The following is a 21,914-nucleotide window of genomic DNA, read 5'->3' as shown; positions in this document are numbered from 1 at the left end:
GCTCCTAGTGGGTTTACCTCTGTTGTCAAAGATCTGTCAATTCATGTATCATCTCAGAAGTTAAACCAGAGAAGCTCGGACGCACAGCTCCTAGTGAATCCAGCTGAGCAGGGGTTGCTCACCACCTGAGCAGATTTGCGCCGCTGCAGCCCCCATGCTATTGGCAGCGCCTGGACGCTCCCAACACAAGTTCGCAAAAGCCCTGAAGTTAATACTCCTGCCTCCATTTAACAGAAAGCTATGTGACCTTTAACGCTCTGCTCGACTGAGCCTTCCTTTAGTGAGTCTCAATTAAATTTTATGTTTTGTGGCTCCTATTTTCTTGTAAGACAAGAAAAGAGTCCAAGGGATGGATCCTTCTTTGAAGAATTTAATTCCCTGTGGAGAAAATTTATTTCCATCTTAAGAGCCGCTCAAAGTTTGGGGGAAGGGAGCTTTTGTAGGGCTTTTTTTTTCTGTGGTTTTTTTGGTTAAGAAATTTCTAGTATTTTGTGAAGATTAAGGAGTCTTCAGATTCTTTGAAAAAGAGAGTGTTCTATTAGTGGTTAGACTGGAAATATTTCCTCTGTCCTTTTCCTTGTAATGAGGAGAAAATCAGAGGGATGGTTAAAGAAATCCTGGCCATTATTTGTGATGAAGAAGCTTTCCATGAAAACATCAGATTGCTACTGTGATACTGTAGTAACATAATACTGGTTAATTTTCAGTAAAAGGGATTGCAGCAAATGAAACATTTGCATATGTATTCATAAAAATAAGTACTTCCTATGCTAATTCTGCTTACTTAACCTCATCATAAAAAGGTCAAAAAATTAAGGCATGAGGAAATATCTTGTCTGGTTTGGGCTCTGACATTCTAGCTCACCATAGTTGCTACTATTGAAAATATAAGTACAAATGAGCATAAACACTACTCCCAAATGCAAACATTTTCAGGAACAGGCCATTAGCAACATTTCTTTTCCCACTATGTTCCTTTTTTAATTGGTTTGTTTTGTAGTCAACTTAACATAAAATCACATATGTCAGTAGGGAATTCTGAGTGCTAGAGGCAGATGCCTAGATTCTTTATAATCGGTGTACACTGAATTGGGTATTTCAGAAAATCAGTCTAAAAATGCCACACACTGAGGGGGTTATTTAATATTGACAAGATGAAATAAACATGGGGCATGAATGAATTTCTTATACCCTGCTCCCAGATTTACACACCTGAATCAGAACACCTCATAAATTGTTTTTGTTTGCTCGGTATCTAAAGGTGAAGCCCTTTCTCGGTGCTCTCCTTGCATATTTTTGTGGTCACCCACGGAGGGGGTTATCAGGATTCAAGGCTTCCACTAACTAAAATACTTCACAGCCACCTTCCTTACTTCCCTCACAAGTGTCATAATCACCAGGCTCCAGAAGCTGGACAACTTGTGCAGATGGGAATGCAAGACTCATGGAGTCAAACAGGTTTTTCATGATTAGTTGAGTACATTTTTTTATTTTAAGCCAAAATTTAAGATCATATTGTATCTGAGATTCTTTGTCTACTTTTTTCCTAGTGCTTGCTACTGATGACTGTTTAAATGTGACCTTCTGCCTCTGTCTAATTTCCTGGAGAAAAATAGGTATTCATAGAATCTGCTTTTTGTTTACATCAGTATTGACTGCTTTTGCAACAGGGAAGTAAAACTCTGTATTAGCTGTAGCCTGACAGAAATTCAGTGCAATCCACTGCTAAATTGTGATTTAAATCTATAATAATTTCATGTAATCATCTTCTTTTCCTGCTTACAGAGTCATGCCTTGACATAAATACAAAAAAATATTCTGTTTTGGTTCCAGTATTGAGCCATAAGCATTCTACAGAAAAAAAACCCCAACCCAACAATCTTCATCTCTCCTTTCTTAAGTTCATTCACAGATGACTACTATGCTCAGACCCTTCATTGCTTCTCCACAGCCAAACAGTTTATGCTTGTTAGGCAGCACACTGTCTGAACACTGGGAAAATAACAATGGAATCAAATCCATAGAATAAGTGATAGCTATGTCTCTGAGAAGCATTTGAAAAGCACAACATGTAAAACAACTGAAACACAGAGTATTTGTTTTCTTCTCCCTCTTCCCCCAAATAGTAAGGGAACTATATTTTGTATGGTACACTGAAGTTGCAGTGTCCTGCTACTATTTTTTGCGTGTGAGTTGTACAAATATCCAGTTACACAATATAATTATATAGGTAATAAAATAAGGCCCTAAAATCAATTAACTTGGAAGCTGTCTCTTGATTTAGACTTGTTCTGCAGATATGCCTAGTCATTCTTAATTTTACATTTTGTGACTAGTTCAACAAAATAAAAACACCATTGAGTTTGGATGAAATAAATAGAGTTTTCATGCTCACTGACTTAAATATTGAAACTAGTTCTGTATTCAAAAATAGATTGACATGACTGTAAATATTAATACTTTTCTGTTGAGAAAACATAGTTTTCTTTTGAGAAGCAATAAAAATTAACACATACTCAGTTTAGAAAACCCCAGAAGCCACAAATTATCATTTTTGTGAAATCTTTTTAGCTTTTAAGCTTTTTAATGCTTTGTAGTGATAATGTCTTTCATCAAATATGAATTTACTCTGCAAATGTGACAACTTCCTGTCTCACCACCTTAACAAAACATCTCTACATCTCCCTACTTTAGCAATTCAAACCATCTAGTTCTGTATCTATGTACTTACATAGTGTAGCTTAGCTAAACCTCACTGCAAGAAATAAAACTGGTCTAGTTATTAATTTTCACTGCTCGTCTCGCCTCTGTTTTTCCACTACAGCTTGTGGACACAAGAAGTCTGTGCCCCACTGCACCTATGCTGCCTCCATATGTGGTATCTATGCCACTATGTATAAGAACAGTTCCATTTTGATGAATATATGGATAAAATATGGGTTGCTATTGTATTTACAAAGTTCTTATGGAAAGCCTGCCAGCTACTCAAAACTGGGATTTACTCATCAGAGTTACCTTGATTAAAGGCTAGCTCCCAAAGAGCTCCTGTGGATAACAGCCTTAACTTTAAGCATCTGATCAATCCCATTACATTCACTGGCTTTAACTGGACTGCTCATAAAATCAAGTGTGTATTTAAATGCCTTTCTGGATCAGAGCCCAAGTCACTTAGAGGAGCTCAGGCTTGGAGCAGTGGTACCTTCTGAACCTAGTATGACTCAGGTGACTAAGGACCATAAATCCTTTTCCATATTCCGTCGAACCAAAAAGCTGTGGAATTTTCCCACACAGGTCCTGGAAACATTGTCTACCACAGCTAACTGGTAATGCCAGTTCAACAGAGCTTGGAAACAAGTACTTCACTGACCTGGTAATGGTTCAAGCTGAGCTAGTTCAGAAAACCAGGACAAGGAGATACAAGAGCCTAGATACTGCACTATGCTGATGTGGCCATCCTGCTCCCAGTATTGAAGCTGAGTTTGCCCCAGTGTTTCTGCACATCTGTGCATTGTTGTCTTTAAACATATCCTAATAGCAAAATTTGGTATTGTGAGTGTAAGTAATCCTAAGAGTTTTCAAATTGTGCTCGTTATGTGAGACTAAAAGTTTGCCAAATTCTGGCATTTGCAAAAAAGGGTGGAATATAAAGAGGATCTAATGTCTGGAAAATGGGTGATTAAAAAAGGTCACATAAAATTGACAATTTTAAAAACATATACTCTTACCCTTCTCGCTGGAAAATAGTCCGAAAACAGTCCCCCAGGCTCTTGTAACCGGTCGGATCAGTTTTCCCTCTTTGAATTTGGAACCTAAAGAAAATACAATTTACATCACAGCATGAGAAGTTAGGGATTTTAAGTCACTTTTAACTTTCCAATTATTATATAAAAGGAGTTTTAAAAGTTTTTTTACGTATCTGATTCATTATTATATACTGTTCCTGATATACTTATTAACACTGTTTTCATAGAAGCTGTTAAACTAAGGAAAAATAGAGCTTTAGTAGTAACTTTTTTTGTAGTTTATGGAACTCACAGTATAGCTATCACCTTTGACATTTACACCTCTTTCTAGTTGTTTGAAAAATAAGCTGTTAACCCTGTGCCTGATCCAAAGCCCACTGAAACTAATGGGAGTCTTTGAGTCAAACCCTGTTCTTGAAAATCTGAAATGGAATACTATCATGTGTTTCACTATGAAATGAATCCACTGTGCAGTTTCTTTCTTTTTATATCTGACGCAATTACAATAAAAATCAACCAGAGACATGACCAGAAACTAGAGCACCATTCATTTTTCATAATTTAATAATAAGATGAACAATAAAAGCAAGCAATGAATTGTTTTAATTAAAACCTTGCTTTCTCTATTCACATTTTGACAACAATAAAGATTTCAACAGGAAGCTTGTGGCCTTGAAAGGAAAATCAAGATTATAATTTAAGATTGTAAACATCGTATTATTTATTATTTATGATTTATGGCTAGCAACAGCAAGTTTAACAAACTATATTATTTTACTAAGTATCTCAGTTAGATTACCCTATTTTGTGCAGTTTTAAAACAGCAACCAACACATTCAACTAAATAGTATGGAGAAATTTTGAATATATTTTTAGCAATAAAATTCCTTTTTAAACTGCTAATTACTATATAGCACTCAAAAAAATAGAATATTGATGTTAGCAATTCCAGTCTACAATAGCCCCGTATCAGGCAACCACTAAGTTGGTGTTATCACTGAGTACAACAATAAGTCTACACAACACATAGTGTTCAACAGTTTCAAGGAATAACTGACATACTCAAATATGTCATATGCCACAGGTATGTTGCTGTTTTGAGAAATATCTATTGTTACTTGTTCTAATTGTTACACTGAATCTCATTAATATGTAACAAATGAAGGTATTTTTAACTCAATGTTAAACAACAGTGTTTTCCTCTTTCTCAACAGAATTCAGGAGGGTCAAATTGAGGTTTGTATTGTGGCAAAAGGCGTTCATTGTTTTGAACATCAGTATTTCCTAAGCTGTGTTCTGTGCTAACACATCTAACATTTTATTCACTTTGAGGAAAAAATTTCCAGTGATGTAATACAATTCTTTGGGCAATTATGAAGGCAAGCCCACACCTTTTTCAAAAACAGTTAGAGGGAAACACTGAGCCCCTCCATAGTCCTAATAAAAGTAGTTCAGGCACATCTGGGATCTCTATCTGGGGTAACCTCTTTTATTAGCACGAGAACTTGCTGCCAAGTTGGCCGAGAGGAGAATGCTATTCAATAGGCTTACACTCAAATAAGAGCTGATGCATAACATTTTGTCTGAAAAGAACCCTTGGGAAGGCTAATAGTTGAAAATGCCTCAATGCCATCACACAAAGTCCAACAGTAATATCAGCTACAGAAGCTTTTACATTGTGGCAATCAAGCAAACAAAATCATAACAGAAAGTAGATTCTATGCACATTTTAATATATTTAAGATTTGACTATTTATACCTCTCGGTTCAAAAACAAAAATGGCTTCCTTTTGTTTAAAGAAATAGGGCAAAAACTCATCAGGAAATAACTTTCCCCAAGTATTTAAAAAATAAAGCTTTCTTAATGCAAACTCTTTTCCTCAAGTTCCAAGATTTGGCCCGCTTGTAAACTCAGAACAAAGCATCACTGTTTCTAAAACATCCTCTGAACACTGCGCCTTCCCTCTCTTTCACCCTGCAAATGCTCAAGCATGTCCTACCAGCATGTGTGTAAGGTTCCCCACTAAGTCACGCATGCACAACTGTTTGTAGAATCAGGGCTTTAATCCCAGACTTACTGTGGATCTCAGCAACATGGTGAATGTACTTTATATAATTTTGTTTTACAGTTACAGTGTCGACTTCTCAACAAAATTTAAGTGATTTAATAAGAATACGTCTTTGATAGCAATAATGAAAATCCTAGCAGAAGAAATGCAATAATACCATATATAATTTACACGTATCACATGAAGGATAACTTCTTGCTAAAGAAGTTAAATCAAAGGAGGTTTACATTTATTTCAGTTTTTTGTTTTAACGTAGATAAGACCTTAGTATTAAATGAGTCCGTTTGTAACACTGAGTCACACAAACAACATATTCCTTCCTTTAGGCTTTTTGGATCCATTCCTTCCCTAGTAAATCTTTTTTATAGCCTTAACAGCGATCCTAAAATACATGCCAATTATGTGCTTCAACCTAGATCTGCGAATTGGGTTCTTTGATTCAGAATTGCTTGCCTCAATAAAATCATGTGTAACTTTTTAATGAACTAGCTAATTGATCACCAGCACTTGTTATAAGAAGCTCAGGGAAGAGCTGAAAAAATGTTTGCTTGTTTTTCTGGAGGCAGCAGCAGCAGCCTGTATTAGTGATCTTAATAATACAGAAGAGTGAAAGCATTCACTTCAAAAAACAACCTGGCCTGTTTTTAATGATTGTTTAGAGGAACGACGCAACTGGGGGATACATAATGGCTTTCTCTGCTTCCAGTCCATTCCTTTCTAAAAGCGTTATAAAACCACTGAATTTCATGCATTTTTGAAAGCTGGATGCCTGCCTTTTATGTTATTAGCTTTGCTAGAAGAAAAAAGATAAATTCTCCTATAAATATAATCGGAGCATTAACTTCTCGTCTAATTTATTATTTTGAAGTCTGAAAAGAAGAGTGTGCAGGCAGCGTTCACAGATGTGCCAAATGGACACGTAGGTAGAGGGGCTTTTCCAGGAGTGGGATGAACAACCTGCTACTCACTACTAGCATACAACAAGTGTCAGAAGTCACTGGACACTCCAACGTGGAATGTGTTTACTGAGAGCTTTATTACTCTGAAAATGATCAGGCTAACTTGCCTCCCTTGTCATTTTCCTGCTTCTTGGCTTTCTGGCCAAAATGCTGTGGTACCGAGCACTCCCCGCCGGGACTGCTCACAGAGCCGTGGGAGGCACTCTGGCCCCCAGGTTACCTCTTCCTACCCGGGACCTCCTGTGTGCCCCTGGCACCTACTGCCTGCTCTCTCGGCTCCTCCTCACAGCTCCCACCTCCAGCTCCCATGCCATGGGAGACCTCGCAATCTCCTGTTCTGGCTCGTAGCAGCAGCCCACAGGGCTTGATCTTTTATGCCCCCTTCGACTGAACACTACCTTAGCAGTCGCTTTGTTTGATACAGAAGTGTCCTGATATTGTTTAAGAAGAGAATGTCAGTGTCTTTCCCTGTTCACCCCAGGAGACACATGGTTGGGATCTCAAAAAGTGGAAATCATGTAAAACCATTTGAGGTTTTGGGGTCTGTTCAAAAGGCAGTATCTTCATTGAAAACTCTGCATGATCTAAAACCATGAAAATATTTTCACTTATCCACACTAATCAGCACTACAACTATTACTTGTGAAATGAATAGACCTAAATTATTCTTATTTTGATAGCATGAGAGAGAGCATTTTTTATGGTTATAACACTCCTTGATCAATAACTCTCAACAGGGTCAGCCTTAAATCCCACAGTGCAGAAGATGCTTGAGTCCTTTCATCAGTTCTCTGAACCTCTTATCATTTAACAAGTGATATGTCATATCACTTGGAGCAATGACTATACATAAACACACCTGTCTTCAATGCCTAACTTACAGTTTTTGTTGGTTTTATAATAGCCAGCATTTTATTCTGAGTTTTATAAAATCCTCAGTCCACAGGATGCTTTCTGTCCCCCTTCCTATTGCAAAAGTCCTCTAAGTAGTCTTTTCTAACACAGTATCTAGAGGAGAACAAGCAGATGTATGTGCTTTCAGGGAAAAAAAAGAAGTATTGTTTCTCTCTCCCTCTATCAGTTGCTAAATTTTTTGTTCATACTTGCTGATCATCTCAGTAAAGTTGTCTTGTGGATGTCTGCCACTACAGTATCCAGGTATTTAGTGTTTAAAGTCTGTTCACCACAATGTTACCTAGCAATCCTCCCCTTTTTATTTACTGATCTTCACTGGAGAAAAATTCCCAATTCATGCTGAAATTGTTTTAGTCATCTTAAAATGTAAAAGGAAGAAACCAGTATTTTCATACTTAGATTCAAGTAGATAGTGAGCAGTTAAATCCCAGCTGGGTAGGACAACCACAATGTGACGTGGAGCAGACCAGGCTCACCAAATTCTTGTCACTCAGTTTGCAAAGACTATACCTTCATATGTAAATTCCAGATTTTCTTGCTGCTTTTATACAGTGCTGCTGACTAGTTCCTCAACATGCTTATAATAAAAAATAACTGCATTATAATTATAAAAGATTTTTATTTGCTAACTTAAACATTTATTCAGGTGTTACTACTAGTTAGTGCTATCTACTGATGCTTAGATTTCATGCAAAACTTTGCACTGCAAAATGGACCTTGGTAATATAATTTATTTCACTTTTTGGCTCAAGTTCTTTGAGCTGCTTATGCTACTTACAGGATAATAACTGAATTGAGAGTATAATTCTGTCACTTATTTTAACAGTAAATCACATGAGCTGTTGAAGAACTGAATATTAGATTTCAAAACAAAAAATCTAATTATTTTAAGCCAAAGATATAAATTTTGCTAGTGCAGGGGTCATATTTTAAGTATTACAGTATTGCTATGATGATTATTTAACTGCAAAACCCATATAAGAATACAATAAAGAAGTAACAGAGAACAGGCAAAGAATAGAACTTATTCCAATCATTCTCCATAGTAGACATAGATTTGCCTCCATTTAATCACAGAATTTTTCATACAGTTCATATTTACTTCAAAAGTAATAAACCACATTCATGGGTAGAGAAGTATTTACCAAAAATTATTTCAAAATTCATCTAAATGAATTCCGCTTTGTTGGAATTCATGATGCTTGTTAGTTTATTTACCTCTATGACTTTTGGAGGGACATGTTTTTTTTTTGAAGAAGAGAGAAAGGAATAGTAATAACGGAAATAATTGTAAAGATACCCTGAAAACTCAAAATTCTCTGCAGAGATTACTTTTATGAGAGTTAGAAGATCAACTACCAGGTATGACGGTCAAATAAAAAACTACCAAACACAGTTTGATGAATTCTAACATTTACTGAAGTATTTATCAACACTACAACTCACAAATTTGTCCATTCCACACCTGACCTCTGCCTTATTGCAATCCTGATCTGATCTTCTGTCCTCTTCCTATCTGATTGGTTATCCAGCAATTTGTACTTTGTCTCTGACAAAAAAATCTCAGAAACTGCTATGAAATGTAAGTAGGGCAAAAGGAAGAAACATTACCAGTGGATGAGAAAGAAGCACTTACCTACATCTGAATGAGTACATTCACAGTAAAAGTTAGAGCTAGATCAACAACAGATTTAGCAATTTACAGCAGAACTTAGATAGAACAGATTGGCTATTCTGATCAAAATTTGAATCCAGTAAGATCATCATCAGTTGCTACCTTCCTTAAGGTTACCTACAGGCAATATATCTAAACCCTCATAAAACAATTGGTCTAAACTCTCACTCATTTGTAAGGTTGGACTTCCTCCACTCTACATCCTTTGGAGCCTGTACTCCTTGTGTTGAAGACAGCATCCATGAAAGAAAAAGATGATTTCCCCCTGCTTTTTGACAAGGCACCAGAAAAAGGATATAGTTAGTCACCAACTTGACAGGGGAAAGAACTGGATTATAGCTTGTATTCCTCAGACTATTCAGCTGCTGATAGTTAAGGATCATCTCCATCATTCTGTTTCACTTTCAGCCTCAATGATGAGAACTTTGATGTGTGCCTTACTCTGAGCATACAATTTCTTGAAAATATTTTCCCTGACTCAACTGCATCATTGACTAGTGAAACAGCAAAGTCCTAAACATGACAAAATGGCTTAGATGTTTCACTGGTACTCTCAGTCAGTTGTCTGAATATGAGTCTTATTCTTAGACCAGACAAAAGTACACTAATCAGAAAAAGACCTTCATCTTTCCTGTACTTCCTATTCCTTTTATAGATGACTTTCCTCCATCTCTTGCTTTTATATTCAAGCTAAGCAGCACATCATTCCATCAAAAGTATCAGTGGGAAAAAAAGCAGTACTATTATAAGAAGAGTTTAATAAAGTGTTTTAGATACAAAAGCTGTATTTTGTCAGCTACTAATGAAGAACTATTCTACTTTTTTCTTCTGATACTGCAGTAACTTTTCCATTATGTGCATGGGACAAAACATACAGTAGCTACAATGGCAGAAAGAAATTTTCCTTTATGTGTAGTTTTAGAAGAGAATATTTAGCAAAAAATAAGCTTGTCCAGAAGCAGGTCAAATTAACCCATGCAACTGTTTCATACAAATCTACCCTGGTAATTTTGCTGATGAGTAACAAAAATAACTAGTCATAGCAGTTACATACAAATAATTTAATGCCTTCCCAAGAAAGAAGTACAGCAGAAACTAAGTTCAAACAATAAATATTTCTAATAATCTAATTCCATCAATGATTGTGTGTGTGGCGGGGGAGTTCAAAACAACAAAAAAAAGGAATTTAGTGACAATTACCATTTTTTCATTCCACACTAAAAACCAGTCAGAGAAACACCATGCAAACTCATAGCTATGATGTTGTCCAAGTTCCCTTTTATTTCAAGGATGAAAATACTGAGAACACTTGCACGTTTCACAGCAAGGTGAAACTACGGAATGAGGCTCCCAGCTGGTGTCCTCCTCACCTATTGCACATGCACAGCAAGTGTTTCCTACCTCCAACTCCCAGCCTCGAAGTCCTGTTACGGTCTTGTGTTTCTGGAGTCCCAGATACAACTGGCAGCTGTGGGCTTCTACGAGCTCCTTGCAAAGTACCAGCCTTTCCTCTCAAAGGAAAGGGCCTGGACCTGCAAACAGCACACATTTTTATTATCCTTTAGAAATTTCTGTAATGTTCATCTGTGTGAAAAGCCTATCTACAAGTCCTGCCAGAGCAGGAATGGCTCTGCTGGCCTCTCTGCCAGTGTCGTGGATACCTCAAAGGTATAAAGGTCCCTGAAACTTTGCTTTGGCTGCCTGGATAGAACTTCTGAGCACAACTTAAGATGACAGTGATGACCATAAAGGGACAGCTATATTTGAAAGGTCACACAATATTTTGAGTGAAAGATTGCTCAATATGTATGACCATCTAGGAAGTGACCACTGTAAAAGTAATAGGTAAATTTAAACACTGCTTGTGTTTTTTGTCTACATCTTCCTGTGTATAAAGCACTTAGTTACAGTAGTGAAAGAATTTGCAGGAAGCAGTAATGGTAAAACGAGCATTTTGTTTTTTGCAGTGATAGTTTATTTCTGAAACCTCCTGTAATCTCTATTTCCTAAGTAAAAACAACCCCCCAAAATCTATGGATTTTTTTGCCCCTCATCTAAACTGGACAAATCATTGAAAATGGCACCATAAGGAATAATTTCCTATTGTCAGAGATGATGGAGTTATTTTTATGATTTTAAATATAGGTAGTCACTCGTGGCCTAATACATCAACAGAAGTCTGGTTTTCATTAGTTTTGGATAAAGTCTTGTATGTTTTCCTTCAAAACAGCTTATAGAGAAATGACAAAGTGATGAAGAATATAAACTAATGACTAGAGGATATTTCACAAGAAATCAGATATTAGATTATATTACATAAAGGCCCCAGTATCCAGTCTCAATTCAGGGAAAAATGAGAATGTGGTTTGGCTGATTTCAGTGTGTAACATATGCCTGCTTAAAAACTGTCCAGTTTCTTATCTCAGTTTAACTTCTATTAAAAAAATGTATATCCTCTCTTGACCTCTCGCTGCTGGACTAGACGGACCTTTAGTCTAACCCTGTAGAGCCATTCTTGTGTCCTGTGACATTACTGTGATCTGTGAATCCATTACTGAGTCTCTGCAAATTAGAGCTTTTGAAAAATTTAAATGTAAGTAAGAAAATTTCATCTATCAGTTAAAATTGTTACGATAGCAACGATAACAGATTAGAGGAATGATTTTGCTGCCTTTAAAAAGTAAGGGTATTCTCTATTACTTCAAAAAGATACAAATGCAAATCTTAACGCAGCTTTGTAAAATAAAACATGTATCTGATAAGCCACAGGAAGGCTTCAAATGAATAATTACTACTGGTCATTACTGGACAATACCTGAAATATAAACAGTAAGCATTGTTCTAAAACTCTTCCAGTTTAGGAAAATGTAATTAAGATCTATATCCCACAGGAAAAAGTAACTTTTTTCTTCAACAATAAGAGCCAAGTACCTCTACATAGTTTTCTCAACAAAGCTTTGATTTCAGTGTCCCCTATGGTGATCACACAGCACTTTTCCTTCTGAGAAGGCAGGAAAATTGTTGCAGCTTTCTGGCAAGATTTTGGGGGAGGATTTTTTGGAGGGTTGTTCAATAGTTTTCAGTATTCATTAGCGTTTTAAGTTCTTTGATGAGATCAATCTCGTCATAGCTTAGTGTATTATGATTTTTTTTTTTTAGCATTAAAATGCTTTAGCACCAAAAATTTGCAAACCACAATGAAATATTCATTACACTTGCTCCCTACGGTCAGAGTAGGAAAGATAACCCAAAATATCTTTTCTCCCAAAGGAAAGAAATGGTCAAATACAGAAATCCAAATTCATTTTCAGTGGAAAACAGCCAAAATCAAATTGTGACTTGCTGAAAGAAGTGTTAGTTTTGAGTGTTCACCCAATCTCATATGCTTGTGCTGGAAAATATTTAAAAGGGAAACAATTTCATTAAGATATCGTGGCTGAGGTTTTAAAAATACTGGAAGGGATACAACCAGACTTATTCTACTGAAAAGTACAGCTAAATACCCTGCATTTGAAAACCTTAACTCACATGCCCTTTCTTATTAACAGACAAACCATTTTAAATGACTAAAAGCTAGTATACATAACATGGACATTACCTACTACACATATGCTGATTCCATGTAAAAATTACTTTTTTCTATTAAATTGTTTGGCTAAGTGACAGAAAACGTACACCCTTAAAGCAGAATTATATTTTGAAATAAAACTAGTAAAACAAGGAAATTCTGAGTTAAAGACTGAAACTCAACTCTTACCCACCCAGCTGTGCCCCAATATTACGGCTTATATGGAATTCATTATCAGCCAGTGCTGAGCGACCTCAGCAATTCTTAACATACAGTAGGGCATAACAAGGCAAGTTAAGGATGAAATTTCCTCTGAAGCGCTATGACTTTCTCTGCTGTGGTGACTTAAAGTAAAACTAGTAAAATATTGGAACACTCCTGCTTTCTGTAATACAATTTATCTGAAATAGCGCACTTCCCTCTGTAAAAAGCAAATCAAAAATTTAACCCATAACTTTCCTTAAAGAGCTTGCTGTGTGTTGAAATGGTAATTTGCCAGTGTCTTTCAGAGTCCACAGATACATAACCACACTTTTAGCAAGTTTTTGTGTAACATTAAAATTTATCCTAGGAAGTGAAGAGAAACCTTTGACACCTGGGAATATACCCTATTAATTCACTGTATGAAGATATTACAAAAATAAAGAAGATGAGTTCTCACAAATTCAGTGTAGTGGAAAAACAGCAGCTAATTTCAGACTTCAGTAGATTTATTTTTATTTTTCTAACAACTCATACTATTAATAGTTAACAACAAAAATTAATGCTAAACAAAACTCAGGAGAATCTAGCATCCAGGTTGTATGCTGTGGTCAGAAGACTAATTTTGAGTATCCAAAACTGTGAATCACAGTTGCTACAAAGCTGTCAGGGTACTATTTTTTTGCAAAACTAAAAAGCCCCACCCAAAGAGATTATTTTTCTTATTTGTAAATACATTTTGAAAACTACCAAAGTTCAACTTCAAGTATTTTACAGCCCAGTTTTAAACGCCAGAAAATAAGATTTAATGTTGTAGTGGAAACGGCTCTTGACAACAGCCGTGCAAGGCTGCACCTTTATATCACAACACACTCTCCCAGCTGAAAAAACTCACTAGTTATCCAGGATAGTGTGGAAAAAAGAGCAGTGTTATTTCAGGAAAGACAGTTGCTTGAAAATTGGCATAAAGTAGTGAAAATTAAAAAGGAAGATTTCTTTTTTTTCCCCAAACTCAACCTAACTACTCCATAAAGTAATGCACAAATCATTCATTATAATGAGTCATAACAATGATTTGTGATCTTCCAAGTTTTCATTTTATGCCCCTCTGTTTTTCCTTAAAGACAGGAGGATAGACAAAGACTGGAAACTTTGGGTCATATGGATCACGGCACCACTGCTATGTCTGGAATTTTCTTATAAATATCCTATTGCTCTGAGGTTCATAGGCCTGACTAAAACAGCAGGGACGATCTCATTTGTACTTTTATAGTTGTAGAGGGATTTGCAAGAGTTAACGCAATTTTCCATAATATTTCTTACCGACTTCAGGAATAAAGGGAGAGTTCCCTTTTTAATCAGTATCTGAAACATTGTTAAGTCTAAAGAAAAACAGGACTTCTTTCAGATTTAACAAGTTTTCCAAGTGCTGATAATTTTAAAGGTACAAAGCAAGGCAACTTTTGAAAAAGAGAGAGGATTTCAGCGAAGTGTTTGTGGGTAGCGAGCAGTACAGTAGTCGGGAGGATATACTTCTCAGCAGATTTTACTGCTTGTTTGCAGCCTTGTGCCTTTTAAAGATTATTTTTCCAAAAAGAAATGTTAAATGATTCCTTTTGATTTCATGAAAATCTTCAAATCAAGGAAGTATCTTCAGGTTCTTTTACAGCGATGTCTGTCTCAGAAAACAAAACATTTCATTAACCACCAGTTGAAAGCTAGAAAAACTCCTTTCATTTTGTACATTCACAGAAGTCTTTTAAAGGCATTTTGCTCATGCTCTTCTCCAGGCAAGCAGGCAGGCAGGCAGACTATGCTAACGTGGCCGATCTGACTCAGCTATAGAGTCCAAGGACTGAAAAACAGGCGCAAGAAAAGGCAGTTCTGATGTTGCCATGCGGTATTTCTCAGGGACTACTGCTTTGTTTCCTTACCACGTTCAGTACTTACCCCTTCCATACAACCACTTAGTCAAGTCTCTGTAGTGCTACACAGACTCAGAAATAAAACTAACTGAATTATTGAATTATTGAATGCCTACTGATAAATAAAATTAGCTTGTTAAAAAATGACTGTTTGAAAAAGTGCTTCTGCATGCTTATACAGAATTAATAGATACTATTATTATTTGTAATTTAATAGGCATATTATTATTTATAACGAGTAGGATTACGCCTTTCTTGGTCCATAAAATGCTATTTGTTGTCTAATACCAAACTGAGTAAGAGTGTAATAAATAAAACCCCAGGCGTACAACATGCAGGCATGCCACCTCCCTCCCTCTTTTTCTTAGCACATATGCTAGCTAAGAGGAGAAGCAACTATATGGCTAGCTCTTTGGAAGAAGAATAGCATAACTTATCTCCTTCCTGGGTTATGCTATTCTTCTTCCAAAGAGCTAGCCATATAGCGTGTGCTACTTGTTTGCTATCTGACATAACACTGGCAGTAGGTTTAGCTGCTCCATTGTGGGTCTAATCTTTGTGTCGTATAGTCTGTGCACATAAATAGGAATCCAAGGATCCCCAGGATCCAACTTTCCTTGCTATGGAACCTGAAAGGTGCCCATACTAAGGTATGAGAAGGACTTACTGTACCTAAATGTTGCAGAGTACATTGGTATTAACCTTGTTAAAAATCTACAGCTTGTCTGACTCGTGGCCTGAACCCCTCCCAAGAATAAAGCTGACCTTAAAGGAATTTCCAGTTTCATTACATGTAGGGGAGAGTTTTTAGCCTTCTTCTCTTTCAAGAATCTCTTGAAAATGCAAACAGCCATTCTGCCTACCAGCTAAGAGACTTATCACCTGCCAGTTTATTAGAGGTCATTAATTAGAGGTCACAAGATGCCAACTTGTCATTGGAACTGGCAGCAGAAACCGCAGTCTCACAATCGACAAACACTGCTGCTTTTGTTGCACGAAGTTTTCACTATGAGCCTGTGGTCTGGGAAAAAGGCAAATAGGGAAAGTCAATCACAGGGGAATGACTGATGGATGTATAGGGAGTGCGCAAAATTATGAAAATAAGTGGGAGAGAGAAGAGTGTGGTCCTGAAGAAACACTATATATTGAGCAGATGGAAAAACTTAAGGCAGTCATTGGTCAAAATATGAGCAATGAATCATTACCTCTACTCCTTCCTTGTCATCTCTAACACCTATAACCAAGCACTGCAATTCTGCAATTTTTCCCTCTCTCTCTACTACTGCATTGAAGAGAGAGTGATAACGTAGATATGAATGATATCTGAAATACTATATGGTATTGATTTACTATACCATACTGTATCAAATTATAATGCTTAAATCCATCAGCTTCCATTAACAATAAAAGCAGCACAAAAATACATTAGAAACCTATGTTCTAACTTCATATGAGGCACTTCTATAGAACTTTCTTTTCTCAGCAATAAATATTACAAAACGTATGTAGTTTTCAGAGCTTTCCTAGACCTACACCACATCTCATCTTTGCTTAATATCAAGTGGCATCTTTAACATGTCTTAAGGTCTTTTTTAGGATCAGAAACACTCCTCTGCTCGCTGTTCTGTATAACATACTTCAGCAACTGATGGTTTTCTTCTCACCACTAGAGCATATGTGTGCACAAAAATAACTTTCCTAAAACACAGAAAGGAAATATGGTATGACTTGAGAAACTAATTTTCTTTTAAGGAATATGTGAAGTGAGAATGGTTCCAGGTCTACACCACCATTACAAATTCTGTCTGAAGAATAAGAGGGATGATCAGAAGAGTAACGTATTTCCAGATCTGCTCATATAATGGCCTCTGAGTAGCTTGCACAGTTCCTGCCCAGGGTCAGAACTGTGTAGTAAGAAGCACCTGACCTGCTTCATTACTTGTCATTCGGTTTCTGTCCCAAGGGCTATGACTGTGTGGAGTTTCAATTAGTATCTTGAAGAAGCTCTTCAACATAGATGATATGGTCAATTGCAAACATCAGAAAAGTAGAAAAATTCTCTAGAAGATAAGCACCAGAATATACAAAGTGTCTAGCCAATGGATATATACTGGGTAAACACTGGCTAAAAGTGGGAAAAATCCTTACCCTGTATCTAGATAGATATAACAGTATCTAGAACTGCTCATCTGCTCCTATAGACTAGGTTGTGCTGTGGATAAGGAATCACATTCTAAAAATCACAGAGAAGAGACAGAATCAATCAGTAACTAATCACTTCTACCTGTTCTCTCCTCAGTAGAGAGAACTTCTTTGCACACGTAAGAAAAAGAAACCTTTTTCTAAAAAAAACCCCAGCTGATTTATGCAGTATTTACACAGCTGATTCAAGAAGTACTTTCCAAAACTCTACCAAAAATCCATTGGTTTACCAGCCACAAGCCCTCATTAGACTTCTAAGAAGCTTTACAAAAGAAGTCAGCGTGTGAAAAACCCCACCAAGTTATAAAAACTCAGAAGCTCTAGGAAATCCAGATACGATCATTTGAATCATTTTATACGTGCATGCATACATATCCACGTTCCTTGTCTTCCCTGTAATTACAAGGAATAGAATTTTCTGTATTATCAAAGAAAAAAGGTTTTCAGGAAGAAACAATGAACACACCACTAATTCACGTCTTCAAATCCCTTGTTATGCTTGGTATACACTTGCATGTTAGTTAACTAAACATAAATCTATAATCAACATATACCATAGAGTTTAGATACCAATTTAACACCTCTACATAAAGTTAGAGAGGAGAATTATAAACTCACTTCAAATTTATTATTTCTAGAAAGAGTAGACAAAAGTCTTTGAGGATTAATTTCATGCTGTGGGTTAAATTTCACTCTCACGATAGGCCAACTATTGCCTGGGGCTCTACAGATAATGAACCTGCCAAGGGATTAGCAAGGAAACACTTGTGTTATTATAAATCGTGTACACTTCCCTTTCTAACCAACTTCATCCTTCACGACATTAACAAATTACACTCTCTGTCCATGCTTCAATATAATGCGAGACTGTGAATGACCCTGAACCAATAGTACATTAGATAAGATCTTCTCAAGGCATAAATAGCTATTAAATTTGGTTGAAAGATCCAGACCTCCTGAAGTGAGAACAGAAGACATTTTATGTCAGATCTCGCTAAGAACCAGAGAAACATTTGTATGTAAAATGTGTCTAAGAATATCAGCTGATACAGTCTAAAACGGCTTATAGAGAAGTGTGCACAAAGGAATTAAATGTAACACAGAAACAGAGGAAATTTTACGGAGAATTAATCTACCAAAAATAGTCTAAATCAACCCAAGCAAAGAGGTTAATCACTTGGCTTTACTGTAAACAATGGATTTACTAAAGAGCTCGAACACAATTTATTATATGTATATTAGACTAGAAGTTCCAATAATGACTTTATGCCTAAGGCCAGTTAGAATATTTATGATGCAAATATAGATGTTTTCTGTATTTGATGCTTTCCTCCTTCCTTCTCTTGAAAAGCTTCACACTTTTTTTTTTACCTGTAGAAAACAGCTCAGTTTCTAGACAATTGACGCCAAACTGTGCTGGCATGCACTGGTAGTGAAATTGCACAATATTACAACGCTAAAGTAGAAATCTGACATCATGAACTGGATCCTTTATTTACACACTACCATATAAACAGAAAGGCAAGAAAGAAGTCCAAGCTCTGAACCGTCTTTTGCTGACCCAAACTGGCTTAGGACAGCATTCCTTGAATTTTAGAGACGGTACTATTAGTGCTACTATCTCCTGTAGGGAGAGAGACTCCTAAAAATGGTATAGTTCTAGGAACACAGCTCACCCTTTTGCATCTTTCAGAGCAATTGAGCACAACCATGGAAAGCAATTTTTTGTACCCTATTGCTTTCCCAGCTCCTTTGAAGCCAAAGTCTTCTTTGAGACAAACCATCTCCAAGGTACAGCACCACATCACTTCTAATCACCGCACACTAATCGTCCATGTTAAAATACTCAGAGATTTATTCTTTGTGCTGGATTGTGAGAGGCATGGACAATTTTTTCTTTTAATTCTCTTACCAAGCAACCTGGCATGACCCCTTGCTAATGCTCCCTTAAACACTCTGAGGGAACAGGACCTGACAGGTTGTCCCTGGACCCCAAAGGTGTGAGCTTATGATGTTGGAAAAGTGACCAGTTTTGCCTCTTTGCTCCTATTTCTGCAAGCCAGTGAGCTCTGCTCTCCCTTGCTGTAGTTACAGACTGCTGCTCTTCCAGCCACCATGAGTCACGCTGAGCTATGCCAGATGACTCGGACCTACTGCGTGGCTGGTATTGTTCTCACATGACCAAAACAGAGAAGGAAGAATTTTGCCATTGTGCTTTTGCAATACATCAGTATCATTTTTGTTACTGCCTACAGTAGGCAAGAGTAGTATTTGCTGCACTTCCCTCTTAACTTTTTAACTGGACAGGAAATAATACAAGTGTATTAGGAGGCAGATAATGTGGAGTAATAAATGTCTCGCTTTTGAGAATCTGCCATTCTGACTCCTTGGCATCATATAAGGCTAGGGAGCTGCTCTCTTAACCTACCTGTACAGCTGAGCCAGCACTGTGTCCAACAGTGGGACCAGACCTTTAGGCAACATTATTTTTAATGAAGGACAAAACTGATTAAAATGACAACTGAGCATTCCCTTATAACTAAAGGAATACTTGGACAGTGTAATGAGTCCTATGGCCAGAGCCCTCCATACTTTTCTAGGACTGGAGGTGCTGCAGAATAGACTATTAGGATTCAGATGGTCTTTGTACCGGGAAGACAGTCAAGGGTCACTAACATCTTACACTTTTCACTTGGGATGTAATTCAGTGAATGGTTCCTCTGATGGCAAAGCCAGCTTAAGAAGATCACTGCTTGTTGCCAGACCCTCTGTTTTGCTGATGCAAATATTTATGAAGCTATGCAGTAGAGGAAAACCAAACACCCCTTCCCCTCCCTGAATTTCTGCTATTAAACCCAGATTGCTTTATTTTTCACAATGAATTTGAAGTTGCTCTTGGGTGCATGCATACAATTCACACCAAAATTAACACAGCTTCGCTTTAAATAACTACTTTAATTTTTCTGATGCAGCCTGTTCTGTTTTGTACCATAGTATCTCATAGATACTATATTCAGCATAGTATCTAAGAAGCATATCATCACATGGTATGTGTCTCCCCATCTCAGCAAGTATTAAGCTTATAGCAGAAAGTGGAGTCTTCATCTAAAGGGGTCAAAAGGAAATAGAACAAGTAAAGGCCTGCTGTCAAGTGAAGTGGAAATGCATTGGAGAGGAGGCACCCAGGACAGGTTGTTAAAAAGGACAAAGAAGAGACACAGAGGGAACAGATTTGGTGGAAAAGGGCAGCCATGACTGTAAGGTGGACAGAAAGAACCGAGACAGATTTTTGGAGCTAGAAAGTGAAAAGAAGAGTAAGGAGAAATGGGAGGCTGGAAACAGATGTAAATAAAATCATCTGGGCTACAATGATCCACAATGATTTGTGCACATGCTTTATGATACGATATGATATGATCTTTCACACAAACCTTTTCAACATTTTCAGTGAGTGTAATTGTTTCATGAAAATCATGTTCTCCACCTCTCTCTGGTTTGTTTTTGGAAGTGGCAGGTTCATCCTGTGAAACTTCTCAGAGAAAACTTTCAACTTTAAACATTCCTACGAGATACAATTCTTAAGGGAGATATATAGAAATAAAAATGTGCAACAGGAAGTTTATTTTTGAGATCCCTTCCTCCTTAAGTCCACAGGATACGTGATAGTCTGCAAATGAATCAGGCTGTATCAGGAATAAAGATGTTGAATTTCGTGTATAATACGCAGAAGTTGTTAAATGTGGTCATGTAGCCCATGTTTTTGAAGAGACACATTATTGTGGATTGTGTAAGATAGTTTCCTGAAAGCTAATGGCTTTAAATTCAGACATATTAAGTTCACTTAGGACATAACAATAGTGTATATTTCTCAGTTGGTCATTACTTGACTAAAAAAGTCAGCTTAAAACAATTTTATGCTACACTTCTAACCATGGAATAGTGCACATGCTACTTTGCATTAAACAATTAACGTTCACATCTGTCGCATATTACTCGTTGCCTCTTTTCCCCCTTCCCTGAGGGGAGCTTCTTGTTTTGACAGCATTTTAGTGTCTGTACTTCCGGCTAACTCTTGATTTATAAAGGAATAATTACAAAAATAATGTAAATTTATTTCTAATTTTGGTATTTCTACTTCCTATTCATTGACTATGTATTGTTACTAAAGAAAATCATAATTGGATGTGATGGATAAGAACTATCTTCCTCATAAGAGATCTGCCAAGTAGTTGGCAGCTGGCCAAAATGATACCCTGAACCATTTTTTGCCTTTTACAGACTGAGAACTTTCTATTAATATATGGCACGTACAGATGAGGTCAGCAGGGAAATGCTTTTTAGTGGACAACTAGGTGGCAAGGATTCTCTTTATGAGATGAGTATTCAGTGATACTCATCTCCACTCTAACAGGCACAATAATGCAACAAACACATTTAACTCTAAACAATTTTTACAGTTTTATATAAACACTAAAACCAGTAACTAAAGAGAAACTGAATAGACTTAACATGTTAATTATAAGTAATCAAAATGAATTATTTAATCCTCTGTGCCAGGTGGTAATAATAATTTACCTAGTGAACTTTTTTGTGTCAGATTTTTACAAATTTACAGCTAACCTAAACTTTGAAAAGAGAAAAGCTAGGCATTGCTTGA

The 21,914-nt window shown here is 36.7% G+C and overlaps 1 protein-coding gene across 1 annotated transcript in view; it reads right to left on the bottom strand.

The window, feature by feature from the left end:
• The window catches only part of SLC25A21 (solute carrier family 25 member 21), a 268,977-nt gene that overhangs the window by 69,990 nt on the left and 177,073 nt on the right, over positions 1–21,914 (bottom strand). Inside the window, exon 3 of the mRNA XM_059819839.1 lies at positions 3,726–3,809. Coding sequence (XP_059675822.1) covers positions 3,726–3,809 — 84 coding nt within the window. The remainder of the gene's footprint in view (positions 1–3,725; positions 3,810–21,914) is intronic.

Source organism: Gavia stellata, chromosome 7, assembly GCF_030936135.1.
Source record: "Gavia stellata isolate bGavSte3 chromosome 7, bGavSte3.hap2, whole genome shotgun sequence".
NCBI classification, from domain to species: domain Eukaryota; kingdom Metazoa; phylum Chordata; class Aves; order Gaviiformes; family Gaviidae; genus Gavia; species Gavia stellata.
This window is presented reverse-complemented; position numbering and strand designations above follow the sequence as displayed.